Source organism: Microchirus variegatus, assembly GCF_963457635.1.
Source record: "Microchirus variegatus genome assembly, chromosome: 4".
NCBI lineage: Eukaryota > Metazoa > Chordata > Actinopteri > Pleuronectiformes > Soleidae > Microchirus > Microchirus variegatus.
In genome coordinates this window covers 7634824-7651239 of record NC_139805.1, presented here as the reverse complement: position 1 = coordinate 7651239, position 16416 = coordinate 7634824, and the positions used below count along the sequence as shown (strand labels likewise).

Genomic DNA, 16416 nt, shown 5'->3' with positions numbered 1-16416 from the left:
TGTATTTTGAATAAAGTAATGTACTGTTGGCCAAACTTTGCACACAATGATGGATCACTACACAGGAAAATGCTGCACATACTTATTCCCCTTTAACAACTACTTCCACTGCTGCTGCTCCACACACTCACTCACACCTCCCCACCCGCCCTTCACTAAGCCTCACCATTGTCTGCGGGTCGGGTCGAAGGCTTTGTCCATCAGTGATCCTGGGTAAATCCGGAGCACCCCACTGGGGGTTGCTATGTAACGGCGCACAATGTAGCAGTTGAGGCTACTCATTTCCATTAGTGTCATCCACTCATCCGTGACATGACTGGTCGCCATAACCTCGTTCCTGACAGAGGACTGCAGAGGAGAACAGAAGAGACACGTGATGATGATGATGAAGATGAGGTAAAGATGGCGGAAAGAATTTAGAGAGTTTGGCAAATCTAACCGAAGGCAACATTAAATAAAAAAAAAACATTATCCCTGTTTTCAAGCAGACGGAAACCTGACTACAGCTTAATCTGAAACAACTCTGATTGGACTTGATGAGTCCCAAAGCCCTGAGAAACATCCTGACAAGCTTCTAAGTTTGAAAGAGGTGATGCGGTGACTGGAGGGGGGCCTTTAAGACGAGCCTGGGAATCAGAGCTGGGGACTGAGGCTTTAGAGTTCAAATTCTAACCCCATACTCCCCCTAGGACAGCAATGTGCACACAGGCTGCCAACAACCATGTGACGGTTTCTTAAAGATGCAGAACTTTTATTTTTAAAGTGAGACATGCTCGTCAGACCTTGTAAGAAACAATTTTTTGGGTAAAGTAAAAAAAAAAAAAAAAAAGCACTATCACAACTAATACAAACTCAGTCGTTTAGGACCTGTCAGCTAAAACAACATTAACCCTTGAGTTTCTTTCCATGAGCTGCAGTGTTAGTGTGCTTGTGTACCTTGAGGCCTGGGTTGGCTATGAGCCTGGTGTTATCACTCAGGTAGGCGGTGTAGTGCTCCACCATACGCTTCGTTTCAGGCTGACTGAGGTGCTCATAAGGAGAGGAGAAACTACCAGCTGCTAACATCACTGTGGGGGACTCTGGGAAAGACAGAGAGAGAAAGAAAGATACATCGAATATGTACAATCGTAGACAAATTGTATGCGATTGATAGGACATCAGTCTGTAGATTTGTTGCTTTTCTTACCGACAGTGGCGAGCTGCTTGAAGTGCAGGCAGGAACTGGGCTGACCCAGCAGGTCCAGGCGATGGTAGAGCAGCTTGGAGCTGGGAGCTGTGTTCAGGTTCTTCAGCTGCTTCACTGGGATCTCAGGCTGCACGTACACGATGCACAGGATGAACGATGTGTCCTGAACCTACAGCATGAAACAGAGGAGAGGAGGCTTTACACATGAACAGAAAATACATCGCAGGCACTGGGTTAGGTTAAGTGTGTGGAGTAAAAAAAAGAAAAAAAGGAGAAGGAAACTGATACGTAAATATTTACAACTTTTAGGGTCTCCTTCCCTTTTTTGCCAGCTCCTGAAATGTATATACTTTTACATCCTGCTCATAATTACTAATTGAACTTTAGAGACCAGTGTGAGCTCACAAACAAACTTCAGGGTGTTGATATAATTTACAGACTCCACTCCAAAGTAGACGCTAGGGAGACATTACATTACGCTCACTTGCTATCCTCATCAGTCATCTTTTAGCGTCAGACATCTCAGTCAGTGTTTTTACAGGCTGCAGGCGTCTTCCAGAGAAGATAAATGTCTGGTCCTACATTCAGAGACTCTGTTATTAAATCATGTGTCTAACGGTAAATGTCTTTCTGAGACACCCAGGAGCGTTTGATGAATGAATAGGAAACGGGAAAAATCTTTATTGCATCACGTGTTTTGTCTTAAAAGGTGTAGGTTTTCGAAAGTATAGAGCTGAAAAAACTAAATCAGACACGTGAAAGTAAATGCAATGCCGCCTCCAGAGCCACGCTTTCAAAACACATTAACACACCGAGCGACGCCAGACAGCTGGAGGAGTCCATCAGGAGAATCACTAACTGTATACTCTGTGGCTCATTCACCAGTAAGAAACATTAAACATTATGATGTATGTGTGTATGTGTCCAATTGTTTCATCCAGGACAAATCAAATGCTTGTTTGAGCTTTTTTTACAGCCTCATTGCTTCCACAGGTGAGAGTTAATTTTTGTTACCTTGTGTTGTAATTTATTCATTGCCATTGGGGCTGTGAAGAGGATTTTGACGAGACCTAACAAAACCAGCTTCTGAAATAGATCCATCTCCCCTGCATTTAATTATGGACAATATGAAACACTTAGAAGTGAATACTGTTGTATATGTGGTTGATGAAATGACAGAAGTCTTTTGAATGAATGCTTTTGAGGTCATTCTGCCATTTATTTGGCTTTGGAAAATTCATTTAACAAAAAAGAGCTGCCAAACTCACGGCAGAAGTAATGTGTTTGGGCTTGTGTGAAATAAAAGCAACAAAAAAAAAAACGTTAAATGCACAAAGTAAGTGTTAGATTTTTTTCTCCTGCCAAAGGTTTAACCATCAGAAATGAAAAAGACCCCATATGGCATGATGTTATTGCAATTTTTTTTTTCCCAAAAACAAAGCACTTAGAGGAGGGCCTGTGAGGAAAAGCAGATTGGTGGGATAGACAGTTTCTGGGTGTGGGAGCACTTGGTTTTTTATTACACTAACTAATGTAAGGTGGGGCAGCTTTAGTGGAGACACAAAGGCAGGGGAACATAAATCTCAATTTTGCGTTTAGAAAGTGGGTACTGTAATGATAAAGAGCTATAGACAGAAATGAAAGAGCTGGAGATAGAGTTGTATCGTCACTTCTTAATAATGTCATTCAGGCCTCGAGCACAAAGATGTGGTTCTGTAATGTGTGTGTGTGTGTGTGTGCAAATATTTGTTGTGCATTCACGCAACAACTCTCTGCTCAAACTGACTTAGAAAAACTCCCACTTTATCATTTCCATCTGCAAGTGTTTGGATGTGAGATTAATCTCCAGAAACAAACTGTAAAACTACAAATATAAACAACTACATCTTTCTTGTTTGTTTGTGTGTCACGAGTGACCTCGTAAAATACGTTTGTCACCTACCAGTTTCCAGGCGTAGCTGACATTATACGCTGCTTTGCTGTTGTCTCTGAGTCGGTTGGTGTGCCAAGACAGAGACGAGTTCACTGGAACAGCAATGACCTGACTTCCCAGAGGGAGGCTGCGAGAAACACACACACACACACACACACACACACACACACACACACACACACACACACACACACACACACACACACACACACAGATTTATAAATCATTGAATTATCCACAAGATGCATGCAGCTGCATGTCATTCTGCTGCAGAAGTTGTTCATTTTCCCCCTTTTATTCCTACCTGAGGATGTTCTGTCTGACCACGGGGAATCCTGGGATATTCTCGTAGTGGATGATGTCCGTGTGAAGGGGAGGTTCTGTCATCAGGTAGGGTCGAGTCAGCGACGGGTGCATCAGGGTGTAACCTGGGAATCAAAAAATAAAAGAGTCAGCAACGTTATTTATGATCACTGGTGGTGCTTATACAGTACATGTTGAGACAGATACAATCATACACCAAACTGTTTCAAAGACAAGCTGGATCTGCAACAACAAATTATTGAAGTGAATCTGTGTGAAAATGACAGATGACTGGTTATTAAAATGTAAATCATAGTCTTTTGCATAAACTGTGTAACGGCACAGAACTTAAGCCTCTGTTATACTGAACATGTCTGAAGCTGAAGGTAAAACTGTTCCAGTTGGATTCACGAAAAATCGGAATATCTTCGCACAAAAAAGGAAAAAAGAGAAAAGAAACTGCCTTACAGATAAGGACCCACACTTGAACTTAAAGGTCACATAGAGTGGTCCTGTTGCACATATATGTTAGTTATGGAGGTCTACTTACATATATTAACTTGTTTTTATGGTCAAAAACCTCCTAGTTTCTGTAAACTAGCCGATAGAAATCCTCTTTTCTGACAGTGTATTTCGGCCGCGATGTTTCAGAGTGAACTTTCACCCCCAGAAGACAGAGTCTTGTGATTGGCCAGTACTATCCAGCACATCCGTTCTCAGAAGCGCAGCGTCCCCCTCTGTAATGGCGTAGCACTGCTCCTCATTATCAAAACATTGTTTTAACAGTGTTTAAAAATAGCTTCGTCACGACTCCCCACCGCAGTCCCTTTTATGACTTTAAACCGGAGTCAGACCCAGAGTCAGAAGACACTGTCGCTCGTGAAACACCTCCACAACGGACGTTATTCTTCTTCTGCGGTTCAATGTACGTAACCGGATGTGCCCGGACTAGTGCCCGGAGCTGGACGATCGGTTGTTCAGGAGAACCGCTGCCTACGTAACTATTACGCGATTTTCAGTGATCTCGTTGAGCCCCAAGATTACAATAAAACACAACGTTCTCAGCAATGGCTGAACTGTTTGTTTCGAACCGTCAGGCTTCATAAACAAGGTAATGACGCAGATACACACCAAAAAAAACAGCGATAATAGGAACTTCCGGTCTAGTTCCGCTTTAACCCCTGATTACCTGCCATACTTGCTGTAGTCAAAAAAATACATGTGCATTGTGCCTTCATTTTCTCATAGCTAATTATGCGTATGGGTAACTGAATGTTACGATTCTTAGATATTTTGTCTTTTCACATTTTCTCTGTCAGTAAAACACATAATTGGGTGTAGTTTTTATAAAGCTGTTGATGCTACAAGGCCACGGCACCACTACTGCTCGTTATTTAATGTTGCTCTACTCTACTCTACTACCTAAAAATCGAAAAATCCCCCCCCTAACCAAACAGCAGCATTTGACGTTCTGCTGGTGCAGCGTGTCGTTTTGTGTCATGAACACAGCTCTGAACAGCAGCAGTAATCATTTTGGAAGCCTACAAGAAACTCAAGAAAGAGCCCATCTGTACTGAAGGGAGTAAACAAGCAGAGAATTTACACAGTTCTAATACAGAGCATAATATTTACTTAGGGGGGGGGGGAAAAGAAGGTGCGAGTCCCAGCAGGTGTGGTGTGTCACATTCTTTAAAGGGAAAGTCTCTCTGTTCTTTTTAAATATACCAACAAATACAACACACACTATATAGAAACCTTAGTGTTGTCCCATTCAGGTACAGATAATGAAAATCACCATCCAAGTTAATATTCACACTGAAATGAAAGGAACTCGAAGTCGATCGGACCACTTTGTGACGCTGTGACATCCTAGGCAACAAGTCGAAGACTGTGGTCTCTCATGACGGTTCAATAAGGACACATGTAAATAAACAAATAAATAAATAAATACAATTATGTCTGATACCATTTTCATCCTCAGGTCCTGAAGCCTCCAGTGAGCAGCTTATTTACCTAATTATATTTAGCTAAACTCTCATTGGCATCGGACAATTTAAATACCAGCTAATAACTGTAATGAGTCATTTGTCAATGTTTACCAAGTTGCTGTGCTAATAAGAACGGTGCAGTAATAAGCTGTAATTTGATGGCATAATGATCCTAATAACAAACATTTGAGAGAGGGAGAGAGGAGAAAAAATAAGAGAGACTCATTGAGCGGAGCAGGAGCCAAACTCTGCTGCACAGCTGCAAAAATTCACTCAGTGCAATCATAACAAATAATAATTGTGAACGATTCCGTTTGCTGAACACTTATTCCCACAATCTGGTGAAGTACGTCACTTATTCTGCTTGTTTTATGACTTTCCCGCACCGTACTTTCAACACCATTCCACTCTCAAATCCTTCCCCTCCAACTTTAAATGTTTCCCACCTGCTCTCCACTCTCCTCTCCTTAAGCTACTTAAAATGTGAGCTTTCATTTAACCTTCTCTACTTCCTACTCCTTCTTGTATTTAATCAGCATAGTGCAGGCTTTAAACTCTATCTGCACACGTAAACGGAACGAAATGTAAACATCTTTTTCTTGGTTCACTGATTTGCATTTAGCTTTGTATTATTAGTATAGGGGTATACTTTAAGATACAGTGTTTTTTTACATGCCCACCAGTGACACTTGGTCCCGTTAGCAAAGATGGCGGACACTGTTTACATTCTGGGAATGAGGCCCCCCGTCCCCCTACAGGTGGGACTAAAAAGTGCAGAATTAGTGTTGCAGTTTCAAGCCTTGGACTAAAGCCCAATTTATACTCCTGCGTAAAGTGCTCTGCGTAGGCTACGCAGAGTCCTCTGCGTCGACGCAGAACCTGTTGTAGAGCCTCTGCGTCAACTCCGACTGCACAAAATATTTTTTAAGTGTCCGTCACTCCGTCAAGGGACAACGGAGACGGCAAGAGCTGCGATTGGTCCTCAGGACAGGCCGAGATAAGCTGCTCTGTGCCGGCTCACAGTGAGCAGCGACCGTCCACAGAGGGCGGAGCTGATCCTGGCCGACTTCGTCGCTGCCGAACTATAAATACGTCATATCTTAACACACACAGCACATGTTTAGACTCTAAATGGCCAATTTCTCGCCTCAAATTATCTTAAAACTGCGTTCCGGGACACAGAAAAGTGAGAAACGGCCACTGTTTCAACAACAACAGTCTTTCTCTCTCAGACGCCATTGCTCACTGTAGCCAAAAGCACAACAACCTTGCGCAGCGACCCCTACTGATCGGGCGGGAAATTGCAGCGCCTATCCGTCACCACGACGCTGAAGTATAAAGGCTCGAGTGGTCTACGTGGTGACGCAGACGGATAACGCATTACGCAGTCGGAGAAGTATAATGTGGCCTTAAGGCTCAGACCATTGGCAAGTAACAAAAAAAATAATATTTCTTGACTATTCTAGTAATACAAAGCTAAATGCAAATCAGTGAAGTCTTCCTTTAAATAAAGCTTTATTCAAATCAGAACAATGTAAACGGAAAGAAACTTGAAGAGAATGAAGAAAGCCAGGGGGAATAAGGAGAGAAACTAAAGGACAACAACAAAGATAAGCGACAGCTAATGCAAGAGCAAGAGAGAGGTGGGATTATGACATCATTGTTTTCTCAAAGTAGCATATTAGTTGTCTACATATATTAAGTGGACTCATCTACACTCACGTTGGTTTCCTAAGTTATTTCCATTTCTGTGAAAACGGGCATAAAATAAGAGCTAATTTAAAAGAAATGAGTTGTGCAACAAAGGTGTGAAAATGAGAAAAACATGCCACCTCTCCACAAACACTAATCCTCATATTCCTGACATTCCAACACTGTCCACTTCCTTCTATGTTTTGGCAGCATGAGAAGAAAAACCCTGCAGCTGAAATATGAATTATTTTCTGAGCAAATCACAAATTAGCTGGAGGATACTGTGGGTCCACTTATGGCTATTAATCTCTTTATGTTTTAATTAAAAAGGGGCCATTAAAAGGCATTTGTGTTGCCAGTAAATGCATTAAACTCAAAGTTTTTTTTTAAAGGTTCAAAAGGTCATTTCCTCCACTTTTTATCCCAGGAACCGAACTGGAAGACAGCGTCACCAAAGCTTTATTTTGCAGCTAATGTAACTATGTGTCCATTAATAACACGTGTCCACATGCCCACAGAGCACACAACTCGATTGTTGTTTGGCACCAGTAGTTTGGTCAAGCCCCCTCTGCTGGAGCCAAGACAAACCAAGCCCGGACATGAGCTCTACCGCCCTGCGCTGCAGCAACGCACACACACTCACACACATGGCCATGGCTCAGCTGAGAATGAAACGCCAAAGAAGTGCCAGCGCTACGGAGAAGACATCAATTAAGTCTAATTTGAGATTAATGGCTGTGGAGGAAGACAAAATAAAGAGTAATTCCACTAAGTCCAATCAAGAACATGAAAATACACTCTAACATTGAGCATGTTTCTCTCAGACTTTGACAACTAAAGATTGATAATGCTGGAGTAAGTAGGACCAGTAGCCTGAAGAAGTTTACTTTTGTCACTGGATTAGCAATCTGTGCTGTAAGGCTGTAAGAATGTATTTCATAATACGCCAAAAAAACATTTGATGCTGCTGAAAACACATTGGTGAAAGGGCACCAGCAGATGGACCAGCTAGTTCTTCTGTGGGAGAACAACACACTAAGAAATCAAAGTATGAGACTCCAGTTGTACACTATCAGGGTACAAGCACTGTATCTTTCTCAGTGTGTACAAGTACATTTTTGTCACCATGGCTGCAGAAATGTTTCTTTAGAGGTACAAACGAGCAGGTACAAATTTTAAAGGTACAGTGCTTGTACCCCGATATGGTACAACTGGAGCGACAAAGCATTTGTACCTTTTTAGGTACAGTCTCGTACTTTGTTTTCTTAGTTTACTTTGATGAGACTGACCTTTGTTGTCAATGAGGAAGGTGTATGAAGCCAGTGAGTCTTGGTAGTAGGTGACATCCTCCAAGATGTAGGCCAGGTTCACATCCACCCCGACGACGCCCAGCAGCAGGTTACCGAAGTAGCACGGCCGACTTACAGTCATAATAAAACCTGGAAAAAGAACAGGAGGAGAGTTGATACAACAGTGTAACAAAAACAAAACCTTTGGTGAGTTTGGTGAGAGAGAAACGTGTACAACTCAATCACAGTCAGCTTCTCAAATTGCCAAGAATTAGGCCCTGAACAGTCAAAAATATTGACAAACATAAAAAGACTTAGGAGTCGTTCACATGCAGAGTCTACAAATGCTTGAAAAAACGCGTGGAGGAAGCCAGAGCTGTTTCTAACCGAGGCGGTAACGGGATTGCACCTTCACCTGTTGTTACTAAGCGACCAAAATAAAAAACCTCAGACATGCACAGTTTAATCAAGCTAAGGCCATAGTCTGACTAAGGCAGGCAACTGGACAACTTGCCGAGTATATATGCTGTGTATGTTTGACTCCGCCCTCCGCAGGTGGTGCTGTATCTCTCTATAAGCTAGCATGTTGCTGCGCGAATTGAATAAGTTTCACAGAAAAAAAACAAATAGCAAACTGTGAGTTGGGCAGTGAGATGGCTCGTGCTGTAGTTGGAGTAATCGGACTATGAATCACATTATTCGGGTCTATTGGTAACAGCTCGATTTTAGTCTGACTAACATGTTAACATGACATTTAGGAAACCAAATTATTGTCTTAGCTCAACTTATATTGGACTTTTAAGACGCGTGTAAACGCACTGAATGAATTGGTATCACCCTAAGAAAAAAAAAAGCGTTTTGTGATTTAGGAGTTTCATCTGGTCGACAGAGCTTAAAAACTTCAACAAAGACCAGTTTGACTTTGCCCCAAGCATCAAAAGACACGCTGAAAGCACTCACTGCATTCCCAAAATGCTGAGATGCTTTCATGTCGGTGCGATATGGATGCGGCCAGAAAAACAGGCGTCACAGCGGATGCACGATGTTGCTCTCATTCGTGTTTGTTTGTGCCCGCAAAACACAATCCATGTGATCGGCCCGTTAGAAGTCAAACATGATGCTTTGACTTCGGCATGTTTCGGTACAGCCACTGCACGTTCACCACAAGTTACATCGTGTTGCCAACTTCAAAATGAAAACAACTGAGCTAACCTCAATTGTGAACATACACACAGAGTCATAAAGAAGTGGGTCCAGACTACTCACCGTCTCCCATCGGATCAGTGTAGGGCAGACTGAAGCGGACCAGGTCGATCATGCGGTTGGGAAGGTTGATGTAGAAGCGACCAACTGTTGTCTCCAAGTTGCTCAGTTGGTTCAGGACCATCATGCTTCCCTTCACCACGGGAATCAAAGAAGCTCCTGAACCGGACGCTGAAGTCATGGAGGAGCGGTCGCGGCCTCCTGCTCTGTCGACGCCATACTTGACAGAATTCTGCTCTGCCAGGTCCCTCAGGAACGCCAACTCCTTCAGGCCAGTCACTCCCTCTGAGGAGAGAGTGAGTTGAGAGCAAAATGTGAGGGAAAAACCAGTAAACAGCTATTCAGTAAAGAGAACATGACTCAAATTCCTTTCAGAGAAGGCAACCAACAGTTTTCTTTCCTCTAAAGGTGTAAAAAAAAAAAACTCTTTCTAAAGGAGCTGGCGAACAAGAAATCACATTCCTGCTGCCGAATGGGATGAATTCATCGGAGTTGTATTTCAAGGAACAATTGACCTCATGCCGTTCACATGCTCCAAGCAGCCAGAGGCCTGTACGAACACACATGGTCACACATCGCTATGTTGATTCCTCACATTGATTTGGCATCGGCAGCAGAGATATTTCTTACGAGCAGGCCGTAACCTGTGAGCCTGTGTCATTATTTATCTCCCTGCATCTGTCGCTCAGAAATCACAAATTAATCCTCCGTGTAGTTGAGGAGCTAATGCACACACTTCAGACTTTATCTTTTCCGAGCTCCATAAGGTCATTCGAGGGAGAGCGGACGGCTACGGTTGGACCTTGCAGCTGTCACCTGGAACATTTGGCATCCCACAACCTATTAAGGAGGATAGGGACATAGAATGTCTGCCAGGAACCAATCATTCACTGGATTAAAGCAGAATCCCTGCTTTAATGCCAAGGCTCTGCTCTGCTGATGATCACGCTGGGCGGGTGACGGTCCGTGTCATCTTGGGTGGCAATGTCAAACAAACACAGAGGAGTGATTTGCTGACAGCACAATGTTTGGTTCACAATTGATTTCTTGGTAAATGGCCTTTCCCACTTTCTTTCAATGTGATGGTCCTGGCATTCTGAATGTTGAGTCAGTGTCAAGTCATTGCAGGCATCATCTATCATTATAATATTCATAATATATTAAATGTGTGCTCAGAAATCTGCTACTGCAGAGCCCCCTAATGTGATTAAAAATAACTTGTGCATACAAGATAATGTTTGTGTGAAACAAACGTCCCATATTATACCCTATTTCTCCAAGTTAAACTAGTTCCCTGGTGTCCTAATGAACATGTCTATAATATTATAACTAATAATAATAATAATAATAATAATAATAATAATGCATTATATTTGAAGGCACCTTTTAAGACACTCAAGGTCGCTGATATGTCTGTGACATGCTTTGGTCAAAATACCATAAGAATGAAGCACCACAGTTCAATCACCCTGCCAAAACAGCCCTGTTCAAAACACTCTGTTTAGGTCCACCTTAAAAAAAAAAGTAAAACAAAACTTAAGGGACAGGAAATGACATCAGCCACAGAGGCTACTGTGAGCTAACAGCCGTTTGCATTGGTAAAAGTGATCATTTGCAGGCTCTAGCAGGCACATTGCCGTCATATATAACATGCATCTACTGGACAGATAAATCATCTGAGGCTGGAAGTTTGTGTAGAACTCTGTGCTGCACTGTGGAGCCAAGAATAGAACTTTTCGTGGACTTCTGGTTTTCAATCCCAAATCGCGGTGAAACATTTGGAGTTATTTGGAGTTATTTTATCCAGACAAGAGATCATTTCAGTTTTTAAATCGTGAGCCTTGGCTGCTTTTGATCTGTTTTTCATGATTAGTAAATTCTGAATAGTATGCGTGTTGTTTCGGAAAATTGAATGACTGCATTATATTAACAGAATCTAGTGGGAAAAATGACTACAGTTGACAAGGCTGAATTTTAGTTTTTTGATGAATAATGGAGTATTTTTTTTATTAATATACATAACACACACACTTCACATTTGGCAGGGTATAAGCAGGGAAGAAGACAGACACAGTGTGGGCCTTTCAGCTGTGTGAGCAGCACAAATGTTTTTGTTTTTTTGGGATATATGCAATTCTAATAAACTCAGAGGATGAGAGATTTCAGCAGCCTTTTCATCACAGAGCTCTTTAAACAGCCAAGGCCTCTGTCAGTCGCACACAGTGAGAGGTACGCCCTTTGAAGTCTCACTCTCTCCTCTCTTAGATGTCCCTCATTTCCATTCTCCCATGCAAAAATGATTTGTATTGATGGTCGACTAATGCATGCACGGCAGAGGTGTGTGTGTGTGGGTGTGTGTGTGTGTTGCAAGGTGGGAATCAGATGCACTGACAAGGATACAATAAAAGGAGGGAGAGGAAGCATGTGCACCACACGCCAAACAAACAAACAAACAAATACACACACACACACACAGATGATGACAACAAAAAGCCTTTGAGGTTTCTGAGCACCTCTCTAAGCTTCAGTTTTCTCTTAAGCACATTGTACCCAAGAGAAAGGATGTCGAGTAAATAGAAGCAGCTCCCAGGAGAACCAGAGAGGAGACATTTGCAGAGAGAGAAATTAAATCAGCAAAACTGCTTATGGGACAAAATTCAATTGATAGTGAACCAACTATTAGCGAAATGTTAGGTCTCCTCAGTTTTCTGTTCAAACTGAACATCAATGTTGGATAGGACACAATAAGATTATGGGGAAAATGGGAAAAAGCAACAGTCCAGTAGGAGTGAGCGATATGAGCTTAAAATTATATAATAATAATACTATGCCATCATGAAATTGCAATAACAATATGTGTGGTTGTATTTCAGAGAAGGCCTTATTTTGTCTTTTATTTTATTATTATTTTTATTGTATTACTGTGTACAGCACTTTGGGCCACTGTGGTTGTTTTAAATTACTCTTAAATAATCTATTAATTAAAAAAAAACACAGGAATGACTCTTTATTTGATCGTGGACCACTGCATTAAGCATTATTTAATTTCATTCATTCTCCTGTGTAAAATCACCCTGATAGTGTTTTGTGATTTGAACAGGACACACATACCGTTCATGAGCGCGTAGGTGAGGATCATGACGGAGTTGTTCAGGTGTCGATTCTCCTCTCTGACCACGCTGAGCGTCGCCCTCTTCTCCTGCTCCGATGAATCTCGAGACGTGACGCCGGATGACAGGTAGATGATCACCATGTCTGTTGCTGATAAAGAACAGGAACATGCACAACACATACATATTTAGTTCCTGGTCAGAAAATCTGCCGTTCAAAGGAATGTTTTTTACCGCACAGGTTCTTACTGGTGCTGTGTTTGCTGAGGCTCGTGGTGTTTCGGAGCAGCTGGAAGGCCTTCTGGAAACCCGCTGCGTGGTGCGTGGCTCCATCTGAAGCCTTGATGTTGGAGATGAAGGTGCTCATCTTCCTCTTGGTCTCACTGGTGGCTGGTGACAGCAGACTCTTATAGCACTGGTCCAGGGAACAGGAGCGAACCGTCTCTGCCACCGACAGGATGGAGATCTGGAGAGGTGGGATATCAGTGGTTAACAGCGACGTCAGTAAAAGTTAGCTGCAAACTACAGATAATCTGATTCCCTCGCACCAACCTTGTCGTGCTCGTCTACGGCGTTAAGGATGACAAGGGCCGAGTCTCTGGCGATCTGAAGCTGCGTGTCAGTTATGGACGCTCCGTGGTCGACCATCACCACGATGTGTTTAGACTGGGGTCGCACTGCAGACACATACACGGGCCTGCAGGGAACACACACACATGGCCACATCAGATAAACACATCCATGATACATACATATAACAATACAGGGTTACTTCAGCTTAAATGCCACTTGGAGTGAAATTTAAAGGGGAAATAAGTAGTTTATAGTGCCATCTAGAGGAGAGGCTGAAATTTACAACAAAGACCTGCTGCTCTGCTCACCCCCTCCCTTCCCTGAGCGCTACGGTATCCGCAGCTGGTCAAATGTTGTCCTCGTCGTCTTTCTCCGTGTCAGCAGATGAGGTTCGTGAGGCGAGGGAGAGGGCGAGCTACCGCGGCCGTAGCAGACGAAGCGGAGAGAGAGGAGGCGGGACTTCCGCTACAAGTAAAGAGACGCTTGATTTGTTCTCTCGCGTTTGTCCTTACAGGCTCCGGTAGAAACATGGCGTCTCGCTGCTAACAGTGGCTATGCAACCCCGGTCCGCGGTCATGTTATTTTACATGACTTTTTGAAACACTACGAAAATGAAACAAAAACTATTATACAGCGACTAGACAATGCAGGAGCACATGATATGTATAAAAAAGTGGATTTTGGGTTATATAAACCCATAAATACTACATATTGTACCTTTAAGACCAACTTTACAATAAACAAAAACAACAAAGCTGCCCAACACACATTAGTTAGGGACAACTTAGCCCAAATCTTTATTTCAACATAAAAAATGACTTTTTGTCCAGTGCAAAAGTTAGAATATCTAATTCCTGGTGTTGCCATCGTAACGTCCTGGGCCTAAAACTGTTTTATTGGTTCCGCTGTCCTAATCTATGATATATGTTACTGCAAGACGAATTTCATTAAATAACTGTTACCAATAATTTTCACTTACAAAATATCATCATAAAAGCCTACTTCCTATGTGTTAATTCCTTTGAAAGAGGGATTTAACACATTTTAATACTACTCGTTTTTAGATTTATGAATTTCGGGAACCCTGCATTACACAATATAAAGCTGGAGAAGCATTGTGAACGTGCAGTTGTGATTGAAAAGCTAAGGATAATTGGTAAACAAAAGGGTTAATGCAGCCTTGAAGCTGTGAGCTCACTGCAAACAAGTGTCATATCTTCATAACTTTATTCTGGTTATGTGAAATCTTGTCATAATTACCAAGCATGTGAATTTTTTGAGCTGTGGACAAAACCCATGTCAAATCAGGCGACTGTGAGCTTTGACCAGTGAGCGACAAATCATTTCATCACTGAGCCAGTTTTCTAGCATTCCTCAGTCACAGTGACCGTGAACTGTGACATCTGACCACTAAATTCTAGTCCGTTCATCTTTGAAACAAGCACCGACTAGAATGATGAACTTCAATGTCGTGGCACACGATGAAAACTTGCCTGAAGTTCATATAAACAACATGTCGTTGGGCTGTGAAAACAGAATGATTTTGATTTAAGGTGACGCACAACATACTTATGGGTACAGTGTTTTTAATTTGTGCAAATAAACTAATAAAGAAGTTGTGCTCAAGAATGAATTTACGTTCTTTTTCTGAAACTTTGTGACAAAAGTTAACAGCACAACTGAATAACATAAAGCAGACCATGTCAGTCAGTATATTTATTTAGAGAAAAATCTAATTGTTGTGTTAGTCTGACTAAACCAGACTTCTAAAATACATGTTAACATGTTATTCGGGCAGCAATATTATATAAAGTTACTGAGACAATCAAAATGCAAAAATAGCGATGAGATACTACGATATTATTCCTTTTTTCCCCTATTTTTAAAGGTTGTTGTTTGTCACTGTATGTACATATGGCATATTACCCTATTATTAGGGTGTAGGACCTCATGGAGACCAAAACCTGGTCCTAATGAACCTCATTTCTGAGGAGCTGGTTGAGTTTAGGGCTGTCAGAATGAATGGAAGTGAGCTTGTGTGCGTGTATGTGTGTGTGTGTGCGTGTGCGCGTGTGTGTGCCTGTGTGTGTGTGTGTGTGTGTGTGTGTGTGTGTGTGTGTGTGTGTGTGTGTGTGTGTGTGTGTGTGTGTGTGTCTGTGTGTGTGTGTGTTTGTGTGTGTGTGTGTGTGTGTGTGTATGTGTGTGTGTGTGTGTGTGTGTGGTCTGCTGGACAAGGAGACACTAACACAGGGTGCAGAAGGCCAGTGATGTACTCACAAAGCCTCATTCACACTTGACGCAAGCCAGGCAGTGTAATTTCTATCATGGCCGTGTGCCAGCTCACTCACTCCAACAGTGAGGGGTAAAAAAAAGAAAAGAAGAAGAATTCCCAGTGGACATGATTAAAAAAAAGTAAAAGGCGAGAGCCAGCGCTAAATGCACTCGGGAGCAACGGAGAGACAAAGATAGTGAAATTAAAGACAAGAGAGAAAGAGACATCTTTAAGCCGTTGCTGCAAAAAAAAACACAACAAGACTGGAAGTGTGAAATTCCAGTGGGCTTTAGTGGTACAGGGCCACATTCCTGCCAGGGGCAGTGTGTGTGTGTGTGTCAGGGTGTGCGATGGCAGCACGCCATCATCATGCCCTCTGGGCCACCCCACAGCAACTGACAGAGGAGGAGGAGGAGGGAAGAGGGTGAAGACGAGGCAGGTTCATAATGCCTGTTTACAGATCGTTACCCAATCAAACAGCTAAGGAAATAATAAGAACTAAAGGAGAGGTGGTCGGGTACCTGCTGCGGTGCTCGTAGCTTCCTTTGCATTGGAACTTGTGAGCAGGGAAGACTGTGAAGATGCCCTCCTCTGAGCTGAAGTACTGCCATTTAATCCCAGGGTTGGACTTCAGGTTGTCAGCCAACACTGCAGGAGGAAAACAGGAAAATTAGATGACAATCGTGAATGAATGAGGTAAAAGGGGGGGAAGGAAGAGGCAGAAGAAAAGGAGAGGAAACAGATGAGTGACTGAGGAGTTGTTGGAGGTTTCATTGCCACAAACTTTCCCTGGCAGAGAAACCTTTA

At 42.5% G+C, this 16416-nt stretch overlaps 1 protein-coding gene across 1 annotated transcript in view; it reads right to left on the bottom strand.

The window, feature by feature from the left end:
* The window catches only part of cachd1 (cache domain containing 1), a gene marked incomplete at both ends in the record, with an annotated part of 85339 nt that overhangs the window by 14824 nt on the left and 54099 nt on the right, over positions 1 to 16416 (bottom strand). Inside the window, 11 exons of the mRNA XM_083888061.1 lie at positions 167 to 348; positions 937 to 1079; positions 1187 to 1355; positions 3129 to 3246; positions 3424 to 3547; positions 8392 to 8541; positions 9658 to 9939; positions 12766 to 12915; positions 13014 to 13230; positions 13317 to 13461; positions 16131 to 16257. Coding sequence (XP_083744187.1) covers positions 167 to 348; positions 937 to 1079; positions 1187 to 1355; positions 3129 to 3246; positions 3424 to 3547; positions 8392 to 8541; positions 9658 to 9939; positions 12766 to 12915; positions 13014 to 13230; positions 13317 to 13461; positions 16131 to 16257 — 1807 coding nt within the window. The remainder of the gene's footprint in view (positions 1 to 166; positions 349 to 936; positions 1080 to 1186; positions 1356 to 3128; positions 3247 to 3423; positions 3548 to 8391; positions 8542 to 9657; positions 9940 to 12765; positions 12916 to 13013; positions 13231 to 13316; positions 13462 to 16130; positions 16258 to 16416) is intronic.